This window comes from Rhineura floridana, chromosome 7 (genome assembly GCF_030035675.1).
Source record: "Rhineura floridana isolate rRhiFlo1 chromosome 7, rRhiFlo1.hap2, whole genome shotgun sequence".
Taxonomy (NCBI): Eukaryota; Metazoa; Chordata; class Lepidosauria; order Squamata; family Rhineuridae; genus Rhineura; species Rhineura floridana.
In genome coordinates, this window is record NC_084486.1 from 91,667,498 (window position 1) to 91,693,538 (window position 26,041).

General features: G+C 43.0%; 1 protein-coding gene across 3 annotated transcripts in view; it reads right to left on the minus strand.

Moving 5' to 3' along the window:
* Window positions 1-386: 386 nt before the first annotated feature.
* The window catches only part of GIGYF2 (GRB10 interacting GYF protein 2), a 125,040-nt gene continuing 99,385 nt past the window's right edge, over window positions 387-26,041 (minus strand). For all 3 annotated transcript variants that reach the window (XM_061636463.1, XM_061636464.1, XM_061636461.1), the window contains exons 17-28: window positions 25,406-25,506; window positions 19,541-19,641; window positions 19,115-19,273; window positions 9,702-9,860; window positions 9,025-9,261; window positions 7,063-7,185; window positions 5,775-5,978; window positions 5,452-5,660; window positions 4,844-4,998; window positions 4,198-4,358; window positions 2,599-2,746; window positions 387-2,063 (exon numbers count right to left, since the gene is read on the minus strand). In XM_061636463.1, coding sequence (XP_061492447.1) covers window positions 1,996-2,063; window positions 2,599-2,746; window positions 4,198-4,358; window positions 4,844-4,998; window positions 5,452-5,660; window positions 5,775-5,978; window positions 7,063-7,185; window positions 9,025-9,261; window positions 9,702-9,860; window positions 19,115-19,273; window positions 19,541-19,641; window positions 25,406-25,506 — 1,825 coding nt within the window. In that variant the 3' untranslated portion in view covers window positions 387-1,995. The remainder of the gene's footprint in view (window positions 2,064-2,598; window positions 2,747-4,197; window positions 4,359-4,843; window positions 4,999-5,451; window positions 5,661-5,774; window positions 5,979-7,062; window positions 7,186-9,024; window positions 9,262-9,701; window positions 9,861-19,114; window positions 19,274-19,540; window positions 19,642-25,405; window positions 25,507-26,041) is intronic.

Consider the following 26,041-nt stretch of genomic DNA (forward strand, 5'->3'; position numbering starts at 1 on the left):
TTTTGTTCACACTGGGCTTATTAACGTCTTTTTTACAAGTTTACAGCCTAAAAAAGAACTAGTCAGGCTTGGTCCTCTTGCATAAACAAGACAAGAGCATGAATGGGTATGTGTCTGCACATGAAAGAAGGGAAGAGTGAAAAGTTGTCAAACACTTCCATTCTCAACTTAACTGATGTTTATTTTCACCTCTAAAATTATCAAGTAGAAAAAACCACCAACATTCCTCTATGGGTATAAAATAAAGCAGCTGCTGTCCCTCCATGTCTTGTGTACTTGATTGTTACTTGATGGAACAGGCATTAGTAGATCTCCAGGTCAAGTTTAGCACTGGAAAGGATTGCCAAAGCTGGCTTTGACAAAAGCAAACAATGTGTGCTCAGGTATTAATACAACCAGGTTTTATTGAAGTTCTCTCTTTTTACCCCCAATACTAGCAAGAGTTCAGAGGGAATTTAAAGTTCTGTAAACATTAACTACCCCCTTCCCCCCTTTGTAAGTTTACAAAGCAAAGGAGATCAGGAGACCAGATTTGTGACAGCACCTAGCCTCTCTGAGCTACCAGATCCAAAAACTATATACACGTCTGCAACTGTCTCTGTATAGTTACTGTACACGCTGGGGGTGGGGGGAGAGAGTTAAGAGAGAGGCAATTCAAATGAAATAAATTCTAAATTAATCTGCTCTGGAGCAATTTCAGTTGTCTTCTTTAGGCAATGATGGCAGACAAAGATCTTCACACAGCAGCGTAACTTCCACGGGCACACTGCGACCCTGTGCAAGTGGGAGCATGGGCAGGGGCTGGAAACTAAGTGCACTAGCCACTTCAGACTTTTTAACGTTCTGGGATAGGGACTGGAGAAGGTGGATTGTATAAATATATAAGCACAATGGACTGGAAGAAATGGGAGAGTGTACTATGTAACAAGACCAGCACATCTCACTTTATTCCTCCATGTGGTTTTTATAAACAGAGACGCTGCCAATGCTCTGATTCCTTGTCTCATTTATTTCACTTTGAAGACGACAGCTTCCTGTTCCTTGGCGTTAATGCTGCTGCAGAATGTACAAAATTCTGAATCACCATCATATGTAACCAGATGAAATCTGGTTAGGGTTTCAGGTTCCAAAGGTAGTGTCAACTCCCACAAAAAACCAACTGGTGAAGATACATATGGTAAAGATCCTATGTGTCTCTGAAACGAGACAAATTCACAGCAGAAGGGTCCAAAATAACTGGCCCAATCACTCTGGAGGAAATATAATTACAGGAGAAATTCAGCCTGAAGTAAAAGATGTGTGCCTCCTCCCACAATTTGAGTCCCCAATTGTCCAGGAAGGCTGCAGTGTGCTGAAGCATGAACTTCAGCAGCTTTGACATCACTACCCAATGAAGACAGACGTGAACTTCTCTAAATGCAATGTGCTGAAGAAGGGCTGGCAGGGATGTGCAATGCCAAACCAATCCAAGCTGAATGCTGCCCACCACCACCATTCCCTGCTGTGGCCAGTTCTACAGTTATGAATGCACCTCCTAGTTTGGAAGGCATCTTTTGCCCTGATGGAGCGTGGAAGTCAGTATCTATGTGGCATTTTGGTTCTGAATGACACCTGTTAACCATGAGCTCTCCACTATGATTGCACCAGTTAAATGTGATGAGAGAAGGAAAGGAAGCTACCATATGGCTTCCAAATGGCTTTACAAATAGCATGGGAGAAGAAATCACAGCACCGTGATTTGCACTCAGCCTCATGGATAAATCTTCTTTCCCACCTATCCAGCAGAAAGAACCAGAGGCCAATATAAATGAAAAGGTGGTTGTGCAATCCTGGGCAGAAAGAAGTTGTTGAAGCTAGAAATAGCAGCCTGAGATGATTGATTCTGTGATCCATTTGCAAGGCAAAGATGACTGCAGGAGATAGAAAATACTCTGTCCAGCAGTGGAGAATGCATGGTTAACAGGACACAGGAAAAGCCAGTCGAGTTGCATATACTCAGTAGTCATCCAAAGTCTCTATTTCTCCCATATTGAGTCGCTCTGAAGAGGCATTGACTGAGAAACCTGCAAAATAAGATACACATTTTTTTAGTGCACAGGTGTGTACAACTTATTCCCAGACCTTACAAATCTTCTTAAAGTAATCAATATATATTACAGACAGTATTCAAGGCAGAACTTGTTAATGCATCAATCCAGTTAATGCTTCTGATAATTTCAGCTCCTAATTTAAAGATATTTACATAATAAAACGTGAGTGAGGAATCTTCCCAATAAACCCAGATTTTATTAAAAAATTCAAGAAATGTCCTCCTTATAAATCTGCTATCTACTGTTCCCTAGCAGTATAAGAAACAAGAGAGAAAATAGGAGAGGGCTAGTACACAAGATTAAAATACCTTTACCTGTGCGCACGAAATACCTTTAAAGCTTATTAGCTCTCTCTCTCTCTCCCCCCCCCCAATTAAACTGAGTGTGGATGAAACAAACACATAATGATTGGGCAGGTGATGGTATGGCAATAGCTTAAAATGGCTAAAGACCCAGAAGCCATCTTTATGACTTTGGTCCAATTTATTTAATGTACCACAAAATGTACCTAACAAGCTGGGATCTGCTCGAACCATCTTTTGTTTCTTCTTCTTTTTTCCACTCTGCACTGCCTCGAAGTTGGACTGTTGGTTGTTGCTCTGATTAGTCTGAAAGACTGAATGCAGTGAACTGTGGTTCATCCCCCACACAGAATCCTGGAATGCAAATAAATAATGGATTACAAGCTAGAATCGTGCCTTGTCCACTCAGGAAGAGTACAAAAATAACAGTGAACCACTGTCCCTGGTAAAGGAACTACATCAGCACATTTCTGTGTAGCACGTATATTGATACCTGTTAGTTATCTGAATATGCACACTCACTCACTCCCACCCTGCCATACCCCTCCTCCATGCTCTCTACAGAAGGCTTTATGGACAGCTACACAGCCAACACAATAGCTACCCTAGGGGTGGGAAACCTTTTTTCTAGGAAGCGTCTTTGAATCATGAGAAAAGTTAATCAGAGGCCAGAGCCAAAGCCAAAAAAATGGACAGAATTTCAGCATTGCATAGTGTTCTCTCTCCGCCCTGCCCTGCTGCCACCCCCCCAGTCTGTGACACTCCCTTGCCGCTGCCACCCCAGCTACATTCATTTATTAGCAGTACGTTCAGCTATGCATAAGGGGACTTGCTTCCAAATAAACATGCTTAGAGTGGCATTGTAAATAAATTTTCAAGTCTACAATCCTATACACACTTTCCCTGGAATAAGACTCTTTGTACAGGATGGGGATGATTTTCAAGCAAACGTATATAATAGTGCACTGTCAGAGGGTGTTTTTGCCCTCGTGACTAGATAGTTGTCTTTTCTGAAGTGGCTATGCTGGACCATCAGTCTGACCATAAATGTGCTTGCCTGAGTATCTCCTCCTTCCCTGCTGTAAGGTTGGGCTCTGATGAGTTGACTTGGGTGGTCCCAAAAGAGGAGTCTCCTGAGCAGCTTGTTTTCTCAGTTAACCAGTGCCACTTGCTTTTCTCAGGCACATTTGAGGCACTTACTTCAACCAACACGTCCCCCAGCCCCAATGCTTTCCATGGCCAGTTGTGGCAGATTTATGCTCACCCCGCCCTGCCCAGGGTCACTCCTGCTATCTCTGGAGTTTCCTTCAACACAGTGATCTCTCTCTCATCTCTCTTGCTTTCCCAGCTTTAAATCAAGTTTCCAGCCAGATGCTCAGAATGGCTCCCTCCACCAGAAATCCAGGGCTTCTAAAATTGAGGTCGAGCCATGGTGGGATTGGAAAGGGGATGGCCAAGTTCCAGTGAGAGGGAAGAGAGTGTAAGACAAAAAGACAACAGCAAGCTTGTCACATACAGAAAGCCAGGAGAGTGGTACACATGGCAATCTCTCTACAAAAATGTCTGGAGCATCTTAGGCTGGGAGAGGGGAGGCAGGGAATTTTGTATTTTTAGAAATCTGATTGCAGGTTGTATCCAGCCTATGAGTCAAGGGTTCTCTGCCTCAGTTCTAAGCCATTCCAGTCAGACCTGCCCTCCTTTCAAAATAGATGGCTAAATTGTACATCCTTCAGAGAGATTGATCTGTTTCTCCAGTAATGACAGTCATTCACTTGAAAATATATTCCAAAGACAGAAGTATGAACCTGCTGCTGCCGCTGTTGGCTGGCTTTTTGTTTGGCACGGCGCTCAAGAAACTGCTTGGCAAATTCCTTGGCTTCAGGGGTGTCTCCAAGGTAGGCTCTGATGTAATCATGGACCTCATAAGGCGATTCAACTTCCTTCAGGAAGGACACGAATGTGGGAACTGTAACAGGAAAGGTCGATAAACCATGAAGTATATGTAAACACTACAGATGCATGGGTAAAAATTCCAGCGATTTTCTATATGATACATTTCCCTACAAACTTTATGTAACACCTGCAAGACAACCAGTAACCCTTTTCCCCTGTTCACAGAGATATGGAATAAATACATTTCTTACTAATTAAGGTAATGGTCTCAGCTACTTGTCAGTCCCTACTTTGTCTTAACTTTTTAGCAATGGTGTTGCCATATGATACAATTTAACAATAAACAGGATATAAATTGCAGCATCACCCCAGATTAGTTTATATTGGGAAGTAGGCCACAGACTTTTTACAGTTTCCCCATCTTCCTTAATGCTTCCAAATACAATTTTGGATAAAGTGCGGTAGTGCGCCACATGATAGTGTGCAACTATGATATAGTTCCTCAGTGTGTATGATTGTACACACTGTGAAACTTTCACACTCCTTTCCACTGCTTACCATCCAAGTTGTTGGCTGTGTTGAGCGCATGAAGCATTTGTTCACACCACTGAGTGAATCCATCCTGGGCTTTATTAACCCCCTGGAACAGCTTTAACAACTTTTCTTCTTCCTCCACCTTTTTATTCTGTCTGCTTGTAACACCTATAGATTTACTAAGACAGATAAAAACAATGTCATAGCAGAGTATGAGGAAGAGACACAGATTATCAGGAATATCTAAAGTATGCAAGACTGAAAAATACAAGCAGTCTCAGAGAAATTTCTGCCTTCTGTCGAAAGTGAAATATGAACATATGTTAAGACAGGTGTTGACATAAAATGGGAGGAATGGAACCTTAAGAGATACAAGCTGAACTGGTACAGCACACGGAGTTTGGTGGACAGGTTCCATCTGCAAGAACCTGGAGCCCTCCAGGTGTTTTAGACTACAACTTCCATCATTCCTGGCCAGCAAGGCCAATGGTCAGGGTTGATGGCAGTTGTAACCCAAAACATCTGGAGAGCACCAGGTTGAGGAAGGCTACACTAGAAAAATTTAAAGGGCTTGTAACAGGTCTGAGCCTCTGCAATGAAAAGGAGGAAGGCTCACTATATCCAATTCCTACCTGATGCTAGCGTTGCTCTTGTTTTTATTGGTTGCGTTACGAGGTCCCACTTCTTTGACTGCATCGTCCCAGAATCCCATATTTGAGTTTTTTGTATCAGCATTGCTCCAGATGCTGCTGACAAGGTCTGATGCCCACTGGCTGCTAGGATTCGTGTTTAGAGAGCCCCATACTGAATTGCCAATGCTGGTGTGCAAATTAGAATGTTGCTGGAACAACATTAATGGAGATAGCGTTTATTATCATCAGATTTAGAGGAAAAGCAGCACAAATAATGTGTGGACATGAACAAGAGGATTATTATTAATAAGAGCTGTACTCACTGTAGTGCTGCGGGACCGGCTCTGTTGCTGGTGGTGGTGTTGTTGCTTCTGCATCTGCCTTGCTTCTTCCTGCTGTATCTCCAAGAGAGATTTTGTAGTACTGGCAGGTTTGGCAACATTTCCCCAACCAGACAGTTTTTGTTGCTGCTGCTGCTGCTGCTGCTGCTGGAGAGCTTTCATTAGTTCACGCTGCTGACGCCTTTGCTGAAAGACAGTCAATGCAGGGCATTCCAGTTCTTAAATGTACGCATGATGATCCTCTATTGTTTTCTACACAAAGTATTTTCCTCATAGCTGAATAAATCTGAACAGAAATGTGTTTCACTGAGGGTACCAAACTGGCCCACAGCATACTGATTCACGTCAATCAGTTACCTTTTGACCACTCTCTGGTCTTGAAAAGTGCATCTGGACACAAATACTTTCATATTCTGTTTTGTTTTCCAATCAAGCCAATACCACTGGTAGAGAAAATAACTCTTCCTACCCCTCACAATTTTTAAATTCCTAACTAAAACCTGATAGGTAGTGGATTTAATTTCAGGCTTTAAATTAAAAAACAGTTAAATTAACAATTATATCAGCTACTATTCTAGGCCTTTAACATCATATTTCTGAATAATTTAACTAGGTAGGCTTTCAAAAACAGCTTCTGAATAATCTCTGCTCTTTCATGTCCTAGTAATCTAACACTATGGTCATGTTTGGACAATCATATCTTGGGTTTTGTTTAAACTGAGATACGTGAAAGCTGTTTGTCTTTTTATACACCCCCTCTCTTCCTTTCATAGCACACAGCGATTATATCCAAAAAATCTTCAATTAACCACAATTCATCACTGGAAAACCATGTTTACCAGGTTCAAAACAAACCAGGATTTTAAAATTGGTTTCAGATCCTGTCTTGTTCTGAAACGGGTAACTGTAGTTTCCCAACTCAGATGAAACAGGAAACTGTGCTTAATTGGAGACTTCCAGGTTAATTGCTGCGCTCCATGACGGGCAGAGGGGGGAGAGAATGGGCTGCATAAAGGCTCATGCATATCTTGATTTAAGCTTATTCACAGGAAAGTGCTTTGAAATTGCCACAGCAACCCCTAATAGCTGCAAGCCAAAACTGCAGGCAAATCAGCAAGCTGTGGACTTTAGGCATGCCAAAATGGACTTTTGAAAGGCAGAAAGGGGCAGGAGGACACCATGTGAAGATGTCTTTCACAATGGGACATCTCAGTGTTATATTCTATTCCAGCAGCTACCAAAAACCTGTTCTCCAAGCTATGAAATTTACCTCTTCCCGAAGCTGCCGCTCTCTCTCTTCTTCAAGCTTCTGGATTTCTGCTAATGATAACGTTGCCTGGGACTGACATGCTCTTGAATTTGATTGCTGACCCCATGTTGAAGAAGAAGGGAGCTGGGAGCAAAGACATACAGGAAACAACAATTAAATTTTCTTAATGGAGAAAGTAAATATATTTAGAAACATGATGATTCAGTCATTCACAAACACCTGAAAAGATGCTACTGTCTGCCACAACAGCAGCTAACAGGACAGTCCACATTATGCCTCCTTGGACTACAGAACTACAACCTTTTCCTGTAGATGGGCACCCAACCACAATTAGCTTTTATAGTACTAACAAGCTATGATTTCTACAACAGTAAAAGGAGTAAGATTCATCCACCTGACCGTGCTGGGAAAGAAATGGAAATTATTCTGCTGAAATTGCCAGTGCCAAAGAAATGACGCACATCAAGACAGCTGAGGGAAGGAGGCAATGATAAGCATGAAGAAACAAGGAAAAAATATTTTTAAAAGTGGGATGCAGAGACCCTTGCCATTCAATAGAAACAGCCTTAGCCTTCATTTTTATACCGGTCACCCTACAAGGAGCTCAGGCCTGACCTCATTTTGTCTCCACAAGTACCTGGTGAATTGCCGCCCACGGCTTCTGCTGGGAGGAAGGGTGGGATATAAATCAAATAATAAATAAATACAATTAGGTTAGGCTAGAGTGTTCAAGTCCAGCTCACACAGTGATTTGAAGCCAGGTTTTCCTGGTCCTAGCCGGATGCTCTAACATCACATTAGCTTCCTGTCACAACTTAATGAAGCACCCTGGGAGGGTCTGATTTATAGTATAAGCCATGGAAGTGTAGCATTACTTAGTATATGTAAACGCATATACATTTTAGGTAGAGTGGTAAGTTGCTCCCCACTCTCCGTTTTCCTGATCTAGAGCTGTGGACAGAAGTATATACTATGGACCAGTGAAAAAAAATTACAATCTGTGTTAAGGAAGTCATAATCTTTCTGTAAATTATAGAGAACTGCATATCTATTCTACTTCCTTCTTTTATTTATTTGTTTATTTTAACAATTTATATACCACTTAACACTGTGATTTCTAAGCAGTGTACAATGAGGTTACAAGAGATGTAATGGAGATAAAACCAGTTAAAATTAACCATAAGATCAGAAAAGCTTACTTTTATTCTACTTCTAGTCATGGAGGATGGATATGGTGGCACTGAAGCCTTTCCTCATGCCTACTGTAAATCAGTTATCCTCTCTTACTTTTATAGGCAATGCACACCTTGGCATGTTTAACAGAATTTGCCTAAAGATTCAGGAAGCTGTAGCTTGCCTTTAAAAACTGATTGGCCTAGTGCCTCAGAGAAACATTTGTCTGGTGAGTAAAGCAGTTCCTTCTCCAGTGGTCACTAGAAAATCCCCAAGTGTTCCAAAACTGACCTTCTGTATGGGTGGGTACATGTCTCCTAATAATCTGGCAGCACCTGCTGAAGAACTCACCTCCCAAAAGCTGCCTCCGCAGATGCATAAATGTCTGTCTTGTAGCACTTGATAAATGTATTCAGGTCTGCCCAACAAACCTCTTGTAGAGGTGCATTTGTTGAATATACTACAGTAGCAGCTTCTGCTCTTGTTGAATGTGCCACAACACCTGATGGCTGGGGCAGGTGCAGAATACAGTATGCTGAAGCAACGCACCCTTTAATCCATCTTGCCAGAGTGCAAGATGAAACCTTCTTCCCCGAACCAGTTGGATGATATGAAACAAGTAACACTCTGTGGGAGGGGCTGAGGTGAAACTCCTTTGGAGTGTTAATGCTTTCCTGCCTCGAACAACAGGAGAGGAAGACAATACCCATTTGGCAGTGTCCTGGTGCCCGCTGCAGAACTCATGAAGGTGGTTTTATGGAAGTGAGAAATAGAATTAAGAATCACTACCTTCATCTGTGCAAGTTGCTGCTGCTGCTGCTGCTGCTGCAATCTACGCAAAGCTTCCTGCTGCTGCTGTCTTTGCCTCATAATTTCTTTCTGGCGTTGGAGTTCCAGCTCTTTACGCTTTCGTTCTTCCTCCTCGTGCTGCTGTCGGGCTGCTTCCTCTTCCATGCGCAGCCGGGTTTCTTCTAGCTGACGCTTTGCCTCTTCTTCTTCACGTGCCCATTTGGCAGCCTCCTCTTCCTTCCCAGAACAGAAAAAATATGCAATGTCTCTAAAAGGGACTAATCTAGATTAAAATGGTTCCTTTTAGTTTGTTCTAAAATGTACGTGATTGCAGAGCAAATTTTGCTTCAAAGAATGTAACGCGTGCTACAACACATTCGATGGAATATAGATAATTTGAGAAAATCCTCCAGAGTAGATGTTAAAGTTCTATTACACCCCTTATTTTTTAATTTCTGTTTTACAAATCCAAAGTGTTAAGACCATTTATCAGTTTCAAATGGATAGTCTTCCATTTAATGAAAGTGAATGGTCTCTGTGTTCTATATAATCTAGTGGCTCATTCACACTAAAAAGTCACCACTTGATTTAGTCATCAAGTGGTACACAAGCATGTGTGAATGAGTCTTTGATCCTTGCAGTTCTGAACAACACAAGACTTTCCTCCTCCTTTTCACCTGTTTACGAAGCAGCTCTTCTCGCTGCCGTCTGTCCTCTTCTTCTCTCCTCCTCTCTTCCAGTCTTCTAAGTGCTTCCTCCTGTTGTTGCCGTTCTTCCTCCTCCCGCTGCCGTCTTAGTGCAATTTCTTGTTCCCTCTGCCGTCTTAGGGCTTCCTCCTGCACAAAGAAATAAAAAGAAATATGTTAAAAGTGTGGATCCGAATTTAAATCCCTGTTGAAATATAGTGAATAATAAAGCCCCCCTCTGCCCTGACTGTCCCGATTCCGACCCAAAGCCAGAGGTCTGTCTTGCTGAAAATGACAGCGGTTGTAAGGGATGGGTGGGTGGGTGTGAAGGGCCATCCCCTTCTCTCTCTCACTCGCTTTGTACCCTCAAAATTACTGTCCTATCCAGAGATCACCCAAAATCAATTTCCCCAGGATTCTTTGAGAGAAGCCATGATTGTCCAAACTGAAATAAAGGCCTGGTGTGGATGTGGCCAGGGACAGCTTTGGATTAAATTTGGGTGGGAGGCTACATGTGCCTGCTGTAGAATAAAAAGGTGGGGGAAAGGCTGAAAAGCAATGATACTGTTCACAATGTTTTCCTTTTGGAAAAGAAAAGGGCTTCCCCTCTGCCCAGTGCCCACCCACCCACTCTCCTCTCCTCTCCTCCCCTCCCGCTCCCCTAGGTCAGTGTTGGACTAGGACCTGGGAGACCACGGTTTGAATCCCCACAGCATGAAGCTCATTGAGCCAGTCACTGCCTCTCAGCCTCAGAGGAAGGCAATGGAAATACCACCTCTGAATACCGCTTACCATGAAAACCGATTCACAGGGTCACCAGAAGTCAGGAACAACTTGAAGGCAGTCCATTTCCATTTTCAAACATGATTGCACAGAAATAAATCCCACTGAACTCAAAAAGTATGCAACTGATCAAACCCACCCTCCCTTCTCCTCCCCCTCCAACCCCCTCCCCCTCCTATCTCCTCCTTCCCTCTCCCCTCCCCATGGTCTGTTTTACCTATCTTAAGCATGATTGCATGGGAGTAAATACCACTGAACTCAATAAACATGCAAATTATCAAACCTGCCTTCCCCTGCCCCTTCCTCTGCTCCTCCCCCATGGTCAGTTTTACCTATCCTAACCATGATTACATAGGAGTAAATCCCACTGAACTCAATAAATATGTAAATGATCAAACGTGTCCTTCTCCTCCCCTCCCCCTCCTCCCTGCTCCCCTCCCCCTCCTCCCTTCCCTCCTCCCCTCCCCCTACTCCCTCCCCTCCACCTCCTCCCCATCCCCTGTGGTCAGTACTTAAAAATGATTACAGGGGAGTAAATTCCACTGAACTCAATAAGCATGTAAATGATCAATCCATTCTCAGCAAGCTTGCACAGGATCCCATTTCTTACCTCCTGGATTAAAAAGCAGGGAAATTCACTAATAGGCAAAAACTTTGCAGTTTAAGAACGTACCAATAGCCCACAGATATTTCTATCAAACTTTAAAAAGCAGGGAAACTGGGCAGCTATAGTGAATGCACCAGGGGAACAGGAGACCTGACCTCCTCTCTGAGATATTGGACTGCCCTATAAATTTGTCAAAATCCAAACACAATTTGGGTTGGTCTTTCACAGTCCAATCCATTTCCTGTGTAGCTTCGAAGAATTTGATAGTATGTGCCTCTGAGCATATGATGAGTAGTGGCAACACCTGCAATCTGCCCAAATAATAGAAACAAAACATGTGCTGTGCTGATCCTGTTTTAGTAGGGAGGAAGCAACAATATTAAGACAGATAATATAGCTCAGATAGTCACTTTAAGTATGTTTGATTTACTTTGCAATTTTACTGAAGCATTTTCTTTGCTTCTGTTCCTGTGAATAAGTTTGGTAGAAATATTTGTTGGCTATAGGTACGTTCTTAAACTGCAAGGGTGTTTTTTTTTTTTTGCCTATTAGTGAATTTCTCTGCTTTTTAATCTGGGAGGTAAGAAATGGGATCCTGTGCAAGTTTGCTGAGAATGGATTGATCATTTGCATGCTTATTGATTTCAGTGGGATTTACTCCTCTGCAATCATGCTTAGCATAGGCGAAACCGACCACAGGAGAGGAGGAGAAGAAGGAGGGAGGGACGGAGGGCTGAAGTGGGCAGGGGAGGAAGAAGGAAGGGGGGAGGAGATTAGAAGGGGGGAGAGGGCAGGAGGGAGTAGGAGGGAAGGGGAGGTTTGATCATTTGCATGCTCATTTGTTCAGTGGGATTTATTCCCGTGCAATCATGCTTAGGATAGGTAAGACTGACCATGGGGAAGGAGGACAAGGGGGGAGGGGAAAGGAGAGGGAAGGAGGAAGGGGAGAGGGAGAAGGGGATCAATGGGCAAAGGAAGGCAGAGGGAAGGGGCAAGAGCGAGGAGGAGAGGGCAGGTTTGATAATTTGCATGGTTTTTGAGTTCAGTGGGATTTACTCTTGTACAATCATGCTTAGAATAGGTGAAACTGACCTGAAGGAGGGGCAGGGAGAGCGGGGAAAGGGGTGAAAAAGGAGGAAGGGGTAGGAGAGGAGATTTGGTGGGTGGGCACTGTACAGAGGAAAACACTGTGAACAATATCATTCTTTTTCAGGGTTTCCCCCACCTTTTTATTCTACAGCACGCACATGTAGTCTCCCACCCAAATTTAAACCAAAGCTGTTCCTGGCCACATCCATACCAAACCTTTATTTCACTTTAGACAATCATGGTTTCCCCCAAAGAATCCTGGAAGTGTAGTTTATGAAGGGTTTTGAGAGTTGCTAGGAGATGCCCTATTCCCTTCACAGAGCTACAATCCCCAGAAGAGGGGCTGACTGTTAAACCACTCTGGCCACTGGAGCTCTATCAGGGGAACTGGAGTCTCCTAACAACTCGCAGCACCCTTCACAAACTACACTTTCCAGGATTCTTTGGGGGGAGCCATGACCGTCTAAAGTGAAATGTCTGGTGTGGGTGTGGCCTCCAGATTAGCCAAACCAAAGAAGCTGTTAGGCTGGCTTTTAGAACACTGACAGTTGGTTCTTACTGAGAATGCCCATGCTTATCATTGACGTCAGTGTTAAATTTCTTAAATTAAAAATCAGCCAGGCATTTTTTTTTTTACTTTTTAACTACAGAAGATGAAGGTCAGAGGTAAGTAATATACTCTGTGAACATGGCTGATTTTTAATTAATTGCAACAAATTATGAGATTACTGACAGAAAAAAAGTCCAACAGGGGCCTGGATTTTTTTCCTTTTGTTTTAGACTTTGAACTCTTGATTCTCTCTAAGTGTTCTGTGTATTACCATGAAAACTTAAGAGGGTTGTTAAGCATGCACTTCTGAGTTCAGGACTGTAAGTATTGCACGGTTTAGTTTCTAAATGAGCTTATGGGAAGCAGCAGAATGGCATGGGGGTATTTTCAATTTAACACTATGGAATGTTAAAAATCTATGTTGGCTATAGTATATAGTATATTATTCCACTCTCAGGCTAGCATAGGAGACATCCACAAAGTAAGACGTACAAAAGCTGGGTGAGAATTAAGGGTGGGAAACTGTTAAAAGATTTGTGGTTGTCTAGTCAAGAGTGTGGATATTCTCTAGAACTGAACTCCCAAAGGCCAAATCTGCTGAGACATGGAGGTCCAGCTTGTAAAAGCTGGTTAAAGTGGAAACTGATGACCAGGCAGTTGCTTGGCAAGATGTCAGAATTGTTGGTGTTAGAAAATAAGGCAATTTAGCAGGCTGAGGCTCTGGTAGAATGAGTAATGCTATTTAATGATGTAGGTGGGTGTTACGACTCATATGCTATGAAAGCCTTGATCCACCTAGCTATTGTGGAACTGGAAACCTTCTTCTCTAAGATAGTATGGAAAACCATAAAAAAGTTAGTCTGTCTGAATGACTCTGTCCTCAGAAAGTAGGATTTTTTAGAGCCCTTCTGACATCTAACTTATGCTAGACGTGTTGTTGTGTACGCTGAGGGTTACGACAAAAGGAGAGATTGAGCTCCTGGTGTCTATAGAACACCAAATGGACCTATGGTAGGATGGCTGGGCCTCTGTAAAGGGCCACTTGGTCTATATGAAAGATGCACAGATGTGCAGATTTCTGACACGTGCTAAACTGAAGGGATGGTGACTAAGAAGGTGAATTTGATGGACAGGAGACAACGCAAACACTGTGAAGAGACTCAAACAAAGCATGTAATAGTGCTCTTAGGATGATACAGTAGGGCCCCACTCATACGGCGGGTTACGTTCCGGACCCCCGCTGTAAAGTGGAACTCATTGAATAGAATGGCGTGCGACGCCTGAAAACCGCAGTAAAAGCGGAACAAGCGCTGTATGAGTGGGGCTTTAGTCTAATTGTGTCTAATTGAGACCGCTGTATTAGTGAATCGCTGTAAAGCGAAGCGCCATAAAGCAGGGCCCTACTGTATAAACCCTTCATGTTGGGAAGTGATGGACAGCAGATGATTTGGAAAGTCTAAGGAATTGTTTTAGATGAGGGCGCTAGCTGAAAGGCTTAGTTCCTGATCAACAGAGGAAAGTGCAATTTGAGCATATCAGACCTGAGGCCTTGGTCAAGGCCTATCTGCATGAACAGGTGGAGCTCCTTGAGAATGGCCTTGTGGTGGTAGTTTCTCTTCCTGCGACACTGAGGAAGGCCTTCAACAGGGTTTCGTAGAATCTATTGGAAAAATGTCTCCAAGATGAGATAATGTTTTGAATAATGTCCAGTGAAAAGCCGCATTTAAGGAGGCGTTTCTCCTCTACTTCCAGTGGCTAGGTTCAGCCAGTATAGATCTGGATGAAAGATCCTTAGGTCCTTGTGATAGAAGATCATGAGAAGAAGCAGAAACTATGTGCCAAATGCAGGATTTCATGGTCTGCATGGCCAGTAAGGTGTGATGGGGTAACAGTTGCATGCTCCTGTCTGACTCTGCATAGGACTTGAGCTAGGAGAGGTATCACCTGGAAGCTGTGGAGTAAGCCATGGGACTAAGATGGCATCTAGAGGGAGCTCCTTTGGAGAAAGAAGGATGTACAAATAAATAAATAAAATGGCTTTTGCATCCTAGGTCTGAAACCTGGAGAAGGTTGTTGACTTTCTTGTTAGCTGGCATCTCAAGTGATCCTATTTGGCTGAAAAGATAATTCTACTTGGCTGAAAATATTCCATTCTCCTGACTTGGCCCGTGTTCTGCTGATGTGCTGTACCATAAGGGAGGTGAGACTGATTTTGACCAAGAAGAGGAGGGCAGATGCTTTCTGGCAGTTCTGGATTTTGTTCCTCCTTGATGATTCAGGTAGACCTTGATTGTGATGTTGTCTGTTTAAATTAGGAGATGAGCCTGATAGGAGCAAATGATCTCATGGCTAGATGAATTGTGCGTAGCTCCAGCCAACTGTTTGATTCCTATGGACACCATCTGCCTGTGCCATAAAGGATCCAATCTGTGTAGCCTGGCATCTATAGTCAGAATGACTCTGCAGGGAACCTTGATGGGGACTCTCTTGGTGAGATTCTTCTGGGTTAGACACTATCTGAAGGATTGGCTGACTGGAGGAGGCAGTAACAGACTGAAGTGATGTCTGTTGGCAATATCCTCCTAGAGAGGGAGAAGAAGCCATTGTACAGATGTGAAATGGAATCTGACCCAGAGAACAATATCTATGCATGTTATCATCATGCCTAGGATTTAGAACAGTAGCATGAGGTCCGCTGAGTTGGCTCTGATGAGCTTGATGTAATTTGAGAATCAGGTCATAAGAGACAGGGAGTCTCTCATTGTATTGATGATGGCTCCTAGGTAGAACAATGTGTGCACTGGTTTTAGTTGCCTCTTGATGTGGTTTATAAGGAAGCCATGTCATTTGAGGCAGGATAGGGTAACCTGCTGGTCCTTGATGGCTCTTGATAGGAAAGGTGACCTGATGAGATTGTCTAGATATGGTTATAGGTGATATACATGTAGGCAAATGTGTGCTATTATGGCCACTATTAGTTTTGTGAACATACGAGGTGCTGAAGCTAGGGCAAAAGGCAGGGCCCTATACTGAAAATGCTGAAAACCATGGACAAAGCAAAACATTTGTGATGCTTAGCAAATTCACCTGAATGACTTATTTTATGGTATGAAGAGTGTCCATCTGGAACTTGTGATATTTCACTAATTTGTTCAGATGGCTAGCCAGGTCCAGTTTCACCTGCCAGTGCCCTCCCACTTTGGGAACCACAAACAAGATTGAGTAAACACAGCAGGACCTTTCTATTAGAGGGACCAGCTCTATTGCTCATATCTCTAGAACTGTCTTTGCCAACCTGATGCCCCTGCATGTTTTGGACTATAACTCCTATCACCCTAGCCAGCATGGCCAAACTACTGCTGTTTGAATTATTATATCTCAATGAACATGGAAGTCAGGGACAGAAGCTGAACAAATTATATTTTGTAACCATTATCTGACAAGAGTCCAATAGTGGTTGTTGTTGGTTTCCTTAAGTGGAGGAGAACTCAGTTGTGAGTGTCCCCCACTGGAGCCCATCTGGCACCTGAATTTCTGCTTTCTGGTCTGAACTTTGGTTGGCTTGTCTGATATGTAGTTCTGTGGACTGGAGAATCTGAACCTATTCCAGTTTGGCTTGGTGCTTGTGAAATCCCTGGAATGATAAGAGGTTCTTTGGGAACTAAATGAAAATAAAGATCTTTTAGATTGGCATTTGTCATTATTTTAGGAATGGAGGCCCATTGCCTTGAGTTCTGTGTCACTGTTCAGCATCTAGATCAGGACCTTGAGTCAAAAACTTAAGCCATAGATGATTGGCTCTGGTGATGAGAGGGGAGCCACAGGCTGATTTAAGGTGCAATGCCTTGGGCATAGCTGCTGCATTTTTTACTGCCCAGTAGAGTGGCCCATTTTGATTCTACCATCTGACATGATTAGGGGGAAAAATCATCTCTAGGGCAACAGCCTGAAAGGCAAGACGAAGGCTGCTTTGGGGGTGTCTACTCTGGTTTTTGTTCAGCAGACATAGCTTTGGTTATTAAAGACAAACAGACAGAATCCTTAAACAGTCTGTTCCCATGTATCTCCTCTGAGTCATAAAAGTCAGAACACTGGCCTTCGTCTTTCTCAGAGGTATGAGAGGAATCTGCCTCCTGTAGAAGTAGGCAACTGAGAAGATATGCAGTAGTCTGAGGATCTGGACACACTCATAATCAAATTTATCTGAAGACTGGAGATCAGTGGGGTTGGGCTGGGATGGCAAGGTGCCCACTTTGGAAGCTTTATTGGCTCTCTTCTTGGGGGTGGGGGAGTGTCAGAGAAAGAGAAAAAAAGTGCCTGGAATGCTTCTTATATGCTTGGCTTTTTAGATTTAAGGTTCTTACATATTTCTCTCATTAAGAACTCCTTGAGACTTTAAATCACTTCCTTAGGGAAGAGAAAGATGGAGAGGTTTGACTGATCTGTTTAGAAAAGGCATTTGCCTGTGGTGAAAGAGAGTGGTTTCCCCTTCTCCTGAGCTTATGTGTCATCTAGTGGTGTTGCTGTAAATTGCTCTCAATTTCCCAGGAGGAAATGCTATGGAAGATCTTTCCATAGCTAAGGAGTGCCCAGAGCCAGTGAAAGTTGAGGGTCTGGCTGATTTGCTTGGCAGCACTTCCCTTTCCTGACAACAGCCTGGAATAATGGAGAGGAGAGCATTCAGCGACTGCAGGGATGCTGAGGCCTTCTTTGTCTGGTGGGTGAGACATCCTTGGCTGGAAGGCTCTTGGTGTCAGAGAGGACTTTTAGGGCACTACTCTGATGTGCTGCATTTTACTCTTGGAGGCTTAGAGAGCTTGCCAGTTGTAGCCATTGCAACAGAGAGGAGACAGAAATGAAAAACAGGAGTAGAAAAATGTATTTTTTTAAGGGGAAAAAGCACTGGAATGACAGAGGGAGTAAAAACAGGAAAAAGGAAGAACCTGAGCTCATAAAGCAGGCTAGTAAAGAGAGAAAGAGAAAGGGTAAAAGGCAAGAGCTAAAACTGGAGGAGCCTAAGGAGGAGAGCACATGCAGAACAACTAACCCTATGTCCTTGCCTTGGGCGGTTCTTAGAACACAATCCTCAATGTGGATACTTCCTAAGCTACCATGAGAAATAATTAATCTAATTAATTAAATTTGAGAAGTTAGTATGTAACTAATGTTACATACAACTGACCACAATTCACCCACCCACTCCAAATAAAATTCTTATTTATTATGTATTTCCTTTGTTATGGGGATTTCTGCCCTTCAAACAAATTCCAAGGGTGGCTTTGTAAAATAAACATATATACGATCTGGCTGGAAAATTGACACGTTGACATGTTGGCGTGGAAAATTCTCCCTCTTCTGAGGTTTATGTCTGTTATAAAAAAAATGTATCTCTCCCTAACCTTTTAGGCTTGTGCTAAGTATGTGTTAATTCTTGGCAAAGCGATGACATCTATAATCTGTTGTAACTGCCTTACTTTATCTAGAACAAAGACAGAGTCATGTTCCTTTTAGAGACAATTTCAATGATGCATTTAACCACTGGTCACAAAGTGTCTGTTTGAAGGGGTGATAACATTAGGGTAAGATCTAACAAGAACAGGAAGACAGAAAGGATGAGACTTCACCTTCTGTTTCTTTTGAATATGTATGTTCCCTATATTACGTCTGTTTACATCCTCGTTTGATGACTCTGTCTTTTGCAATGTTTACTGCTTGCCATGCCATGTTGATCTATAAATTGTTGCTGTTTCCTGAATAAAGTTGTCTTTCTGACCAAGGTTGCACTCTCGGTTGGACTGAGAGCTTCTTTGGGGCAGTTAGAACCTTTGATCAAAGTTCTATTGTGTTTGGATCATGTTTTCCTTCCTCACTCGATTCAGGGTCCAATTGCAGCTCGTGTCTTACCTGGGGAAGGTGGCACATCAAGATAGCCATTGATATCCCGCCCATCAATTTGGGGGCTCGTCTGGGATTCTGCGACACGCTCCCCTCCTCTTGCCTCATCTGAACACAGGAAGGGTGAGTTTACCCTCTGTCTCCACCTGAGGCAAACGTCGGGCAGCGGAGCGGGTTAAGTGTTAGCTGAGGGACCCCTGGTTGAGGAAGGATGGGTCAGGGACAGAGCATCCCTGACGCCAGCCCGTTGGGCATCATGAGTAAAAGGGATCATGTTTTCCTTCCTCACTCGATTCAGGGTCCAGTTGCACCTCGTGTCTTACCTGGGGAAGGTGGCACAGCGAGATAGCCATTGAGATCTCGCCCATCAGACATAAAAGGTGAAAGGAACAAAAATAATTTATCCAACTTCCTTCACACATATTGGGAAAATTCATTCTATTTACAATATTGAAATAGTACTGCATTTTGATATATTACCTGCTTTCTGCGAGCTAGCTCTTCCTCTTCCCTTCTTTTTCTTTCTTCTTCTTGTCTCCTGATCAGCTCTTCTTGTTGTCTCCGAAGCTCCTCCTGTCTTTTCCGCTCTTCCTCTTCTCTTTTGGCCCTTAGTTCTGCTTCTCTCCTTTCCTGCTCTAGCTGAAATTATACACGTAGCATGAGAAGTGAAGACCATAGTATGTGAAATATCCCTAACATGATTCCTGCTAGTTATATCAACATCTTCTTCTAAAACTACCAGACTGATTGTTCTTTCCTAAATCATGTCCTTGTAAAAGAGCAATGTCTGCTCAAGAATTAGCGACTCATTACTTACTTGTTGTATCCCAATTATGTTAGATCAGTATAAGCCATGTCTATTACAAGTGAGATGCTGCAGCTGGAATTGTTTCTACATTTTCTTACCTTTGCAGTTTTGGCCTTTTCAAGCTGCTGTAACTGTTCTAGAGCGGGTCCCTGAGTTGTAGTATCAATTGGGAGATCCCAGACACTGCTTCCTTCCCAGACTGCAAAACAAAGGAGAAAGCATAGGCTGACTAATAATGTTTAAATTAGGAGATCACAGAGATGAGAAACTAGCAATCTTGTGCACCCTGCTAATTCACTGGGAATTTAAGGATTTCACAGTACATGGAATGGACAAATTTTTATTTGGGACAGTGTTTCTGTTCCAAGGGCCTAGTGTTCTAACTCCATTGAAGGTATAAAAAATTATTTCTCTGAAAAAAGATATGCATTAATCAGAAAAAATATATATGACAAAATATTTAACACATCTAGTGCCAAGAGATGAATTTTACCTCATCAAAAAGCTTCAATATACAGAAGACAATCAATGAAGATGCAGAAATAACAAAATGAAAGTAAACGAAGCCTTAGAAAAAAAGCTTTTCATATCAAAAACAGACATGCCACAGAGAAGTAATATTAAAAAGGAGATATTAATAAAATACACAACTTAAGTCCCTTCCCTAAAACGCAATGGATTCCTCCTTCCCACTGCAGCCCCAGAAAAGCTGCTCTGGAAGATTAGGGGACTCTCTGGAACAGCGTAGGACATTGCACTGGAAGCTGCAGAAGGAAGGAGGCACTGGGGGAAATCACCATCATGTCCTCTTACAGACATAAGAAGAGTCCTGCTGGATCAATCCAAAGGCCCATCTAGTCCAGCATCCTGTTCTCACAGTGGCCAACCAGATGCCTATAGGAAATCCGCAAGCAGGACCTGAGTGCAACAGCTCTTACCCCACTTGTGATTCCCAGCAACTTGTATTCAGAGGCATACAGCCTCCAACAAGCTTCTGCTGGATCCCTGCTCCTTCTTTGAATGAAGAAGCTCTTTTATTCATGGACAGGCAAGCGTGAATCCAAAACTTAGTACTTTACTAAATTTCTAGGGCTTCCCTTCAATTTCAATATAATCTCAGAAAACATATGCACTTTCCACTTTTGTTTTATTAAATTAATTCAAAATTCCTTTTAGATATTTTCTATATTACTCTTTATGCTACTTTTGAATGCTGTTTGTGTTCTGGTCCTTGTGAGTGGCACAAAGGCTTCCATGCTCTGAGGCTGGTTGAATAAAAATTACTATTGGACCTACTTTGTCTTCTTATTTGCTCCATACTACATTAGTAAGCCACAATCTAAATTCTAACAGAACACTGATGTCTGCATGTTACTCTTTGTGGAAGAGGAGAAACCGAAAAAAAATAAGTAGGTTAATTGGCTCCATAGCAAAAGAGCCCAGTTTTCCAAACCCTAATTCTTATTGCCTTTGCTCAAATAATAAGCAACAGTTCATAAGAACATAAGAAGAGCCTGCTGGATCAGGCCAGTGGCCCATCTAGTCCAGCATCCTGTTCTCACAGTGGCCAACCAGGTGCCTGGGGGAAGCCCGCAAGCAGGACCCGAGTGCAAGAACACTCTCCCCTCCTGAGGCTTCCGGCAACTGGTTTTCAGAAGCATGCTGCCTCTGACTAGGGTGGCAGAGCACAGCCATCATGGCTAGTAGCCATTGATAGCCCTGTCCTCCATGAATTTGTCTAATCTTCTTTTAAAGCCATCCAAGCTGGTGGCCATTACTGCATCTTGTGGGAGCAAATTCCATAGGTTAACTATGCGCTGAGTAAAGAAGTACTTCCTTTTGTCTGTCCTGAATCTTCCAACATTCAGCTTCTTGGAATGTCCACGAGTTCTAGTATTATGAGAGAGGGAGAAGAACTTTTCTCTATCCACTTTCTCAGTGCCATGCATAATTTTATACACTTCTGTCATGTCTCCTCTGACCCACCTTTTCTCTAAACTAAAAAGCCCCAAATGCTGCAACCTTTCCTCATAAGGGAGTCGTTCCATCCCCTTGATCATTCTGGTTGCCCTCTTCTGAACCTTTTCCAACTCTAGAATATCCTTTTTGAGATGAGGCGACCAGAACTGTACACAGTATTCCAAATGCGGCCGCACCATAGATTTATACAACGGCATTATGATATCGGCTGTTTTATTTTCAATACCTTTCCTAATTATCGCTAGCGTGGAATTTGCCTTTTTCACAGCTGCCGCACACTGGGTCGACATTTTCATCGTGCTGTCCACTACAACCCCGAGGTCTCTCTCCTGGTCAGTCATCGCCAGTTCAGACCCCATGAGCGTATATGTGAAATTAAGATTTTTTGCTCCAATATGCATAATTTTACACTTATCTGTATTGAATTGCATTTGCCATTTTTCCGCCCATTCACTCAGTTTGGAGAGCTCTTTTTGGAGCTCTTCGCAATCCTTCTTTGCTTTAACAACCCTGAACAATTTAGTGTCGTCAGCAAACTTGGCCACTTCACTGCTCACTCCTAATTCTAGGTCATTAATGAACAAGTTGAAAAGTACAGGTCCCAATACCGATCCTTGAGGGACTCCACTTTCTACAGCCCTCCATTGGGAGAACTGCCCGTTTATTCCTACTCTCTGCTTTCTGCTTCTTAACCAATTCCTTATCCACAAAAGGACCTCTCCTCTTATTCCATGACTGCTAAGCTTCCTCAGAAGTCTTTGGTGAGGTACCTTGTCAAACGCTTTTTGAAAGTCTAAGTACACTATGTCCACTGGATCACCTCTATCTATATGCTTGTTGACACTCTCAAAGAATTCTAATAGGTTACTGAGACAGGACTTTCCCTTGCAGAAGCCATGCTGGCTCTGCTTCAGCAAGGCTTGTTCTTCTATGTGCTTAGTTAATCTAGCTTTAATAATACTTTCTACCAGTTTTCCAGGGACAGAAGTTAAACTAACTGGCCTGTAATTTCCGGGATCCCCTCTGGATCCCTTTTTGAAGATTGGCGTTACATTTGCCACTTTCCAGTCCTGAGGCACGGAGGAGGACCCGAGGGACAAGTTACATATTTTAGTTAGCAGATCAGCAATTTCACATTTGAGTTCTTTGAGAACTCTCGGGTGGATGCCATCCGGGCCCGGTGATTTGTCAGTTTTTATATTGTCCATTAAGCCTAGAACTTCCTCTCTCGTTACCACTATTTGTCTCAGTTCCTCAGAATCCCTTCCTGCAAATGTTAGTTCAGGTTCAGCGATCTGCCCTGTATCTTCTACTGTGGAGACAGATGCAAAGAATTCATTTAGCTTCTCTGCAATCTCATCGTTCTTTAGTACTCCTTTGACTCCCTTATCATCCAAGGGTCCAATCGCCTCCCTAGATGGTCTCCTGCTTTGAATGTATTTATAGAATTTTTTGTTGTTGGTTTTTATGTTCTTAGCAATGTGCTCCTCAAATTCTTTTTTAGCATCCCTTATTGTCTTCTTGCATTTCTTTTGCCAGAGTTTGTGTTCTTTTTTATTTTCTTCATTTGGACAAGACTTCTATTTTCTGAAGGAAGACTTTTTGCCTCTAAGAGCTTCCTTGACTTTGCTCGTTAACCATGCTGGCATCTTCTTGGCCCTGGCGGTACCTTTTCTGATCTGCGGTATGCACTCCAGTTGAGCTTCTAATATAGTGTTTTTAAACAACTTCCATGCATTTTCGAGTGATGTGACCCTCTGGACTTTGTTTTTCAGCTTTCTTTTTACCAATCCCCTCATTTTTGTGAAGTTTCCTCTTTTGAAGTCAAATGTGACCGTGTTGGATTTTCTTGGCAATCGGCCATTTACATGTATGTTTAATTTAATAGCACTGTGGTCACTGCTCCTAATCGGTTCAACAACACTTACATCTCGCACTAGGTCCCGGTCCCCACTGAGGATTAAGTCCAGGGTTGCCGTCCCTCTGGTCGGTTCCATGACCAACTGGTCTAGGGAATAGTCATTTAGAATATCTAGAAACTTTGCTTCTTTGTCATGACTGGAACACATATGCGGCCAGTCTATGTCCGGGTAGTTGAAGTCACCCATTACTACCACATTTCCTAGTTTGGATGCTTCCTCAATTTCATATCTCATCTCAAGGTCTCCCTGAGCATTTTGATCAGGGGGACGATAGATCGTTCCCAGTATTAAGTCCCTCCTGGGGCATGGTATCACCACCCACAACGATTCTGTGGAGGAGTCTGCCTCTTTTGGGGTTTCGAGCTTGCTGGATTCAATGCCTTCTTTCACGTATAGAGCGACTCCGCCACCAATACGTCCTTCCCTGTCCTTGCAAATACAGTAATGCCTCAGTTAACGAAGTACATGTGTTCCTGGACATTACTTCTTTAATATAAATTTTGGTACCAGAGGTAGGACCAACCCAGAAAAATAGGGATAGGTTCCTACACCACAAAAAAAGAGCAGTTCAACATATTTCAGCAAACGTTTTATTCAAAACTAACAATACGCATGTTTGAAATTAAACCACCAGATCAGGTAAGCCTTGCATACAGACCACTTGAAGGCTTCTTCCAAAATGCATCAGGGATGCTTTCTTGCTTTTTTCCTTTAACATATAGCATCTTGTATAGCAATCTGAGCACAATTCTCCTCTCTGTACACTCAAGTAGGCAGGCAAGGGGCAGCCTCCACCACCACCCAGTATGTGGTCTCTCTCTCTCTCTCTCTCTCTGTGCCATCCTTACACTCAAGCAGATACGTCTGCAGTAAACAGCACTTTCAGGGCATCCAAAGCACTGTTTACTGCAGAGGCATCTGCACCACTGGAAAGGAGTGCCATTCCAGCCATGCGTGACAGTGGCCTGCAATGGCCACAATCCAGTTCCGTATGGCCCCATTCATACGGCAGGTTAGGTTCTAGACCCCCGCTGGAAAGCAAAAACTGCCAAAAACCACATCAGTTGTAGTGCGGGGGTCTGGAACCTAACCTGCTGATCGCACCAGAGGAGGAGAAGATCAGATCTTCCTCTCCTCGGGTGCAATCAGCTCCAGCGGGAGTCTGACCGCGGCAGAAGAGGAGGAGTGATCAGCTGGAGTGCACGAGTCTGACCGCCCTGAGGAGGAGAAGATCAGCTGTAGCAAGCTACAGCTGATCTTCCCCTCCTCCGGTGCAATCAGCTGGAGTGCAGGGAGCTCCAGCCCCCCCTCCAGCTGACTGCCCCGCTGGCACCGTATTAACAGAACGCCGAGAAGCGGGGTGCCGAGAAGCGGGGCCCTACTGTAGACAAGGAGCCACATTGTGACTATGTTAGAGTGTGTGCCCCCCATGTCCCCCAAACCCCAGAAATACTTTGTTAAAAGGAGCTTCTTTCCTGGATAATTTGTTAACTGAGGTGTTACTGTACTGAAAATAGAAACCTCTTATCTATGCAAAACTCAATTGATCCCAAGCTTTCAATCAATGATAACATGTATGAAGTCCTCTTAGTCACTGAAATAAGTTTATATTGGGGCTAAAATGTCTTATTGTGGAAATAGAACTAATTATCTGTAGGAAAAGAATGGCTGTGTCCAGACATGGCTTGTCCTAACCACAGTTTAGACTCAAAATCATTATTAAACATATGAACCATGATTTGTGCTGTTTCTTTCTTCCCCTATTTTCTCTTGAGAATATCCAAAAATTTTGGCTGGCCATGGATACGGGGCAGGACAGCCAAACATTCTCCTCTTTGAAGATCTCCAGGCTGCTCTTGGCACAGGAGAGAACAAAGAACGTACAGTAGCAAACCATATTTTTTTCAAACTGTGGTTTGTAAGCTACCTTCAAGCTGTAGTTTCAGATCCTGGTTTGGCAATCATTCACAAACCATGGTTTGTGAGCTGGCATTGGTTTGGGAATAATTGTAAGCCATAGTTTATGTCTGAATACAGCCAATATCAAAATTGGTTTTCTACCTGTAGCTTGCGGGGCTGTTGACTGAAGCTCCCAAATTGAGCCTGAGTCTGGCACTGACACAGGCCTTGTTACAGGTTGCACCATGTTCTGCTCAGCTTTTCTGTAATATAAAGAGGAAGATTCAACATGCTACCTCAAAAAGGTAATTCTACTTAGATGTCACAATAGATTTTTCTTTTTACTTTAAAACACAATTCCCCCCATTTTCACTCTCCTTCTTCAGAACTAGTACTAAAGTAATATTAGAGCGTAACTTCCTGCCAATTCCTGAGCAAAATCCAAAACTCTTGAGCTGCACAGAACAGTTCTGTTATACTGACTAGAATTTCAGTGCAAATGTTTGTTCTACTGGTCAATTAGCAGAAGAGGCTTCCGTTACCGAAAACAAATATTAGGAGGTGACAAACACAACAAACATAATTGGACAAAGCAACACCCAGATGTATTACTTTTTTTTCATGCTTGAGTGTGAAACCTTAGTGACTGTTGCCGTTATGTGCCTTCAAGTCGACTTATGGCGACCCTATGAATCGGTGACCTCCAATAGCATCTGTTATAAATCATCCTGTACAGATCTTTTACGTTCAGGTCTGTGGCTTCCTTTATGGAATCAATCCATCTCATTTGGTCTTCCT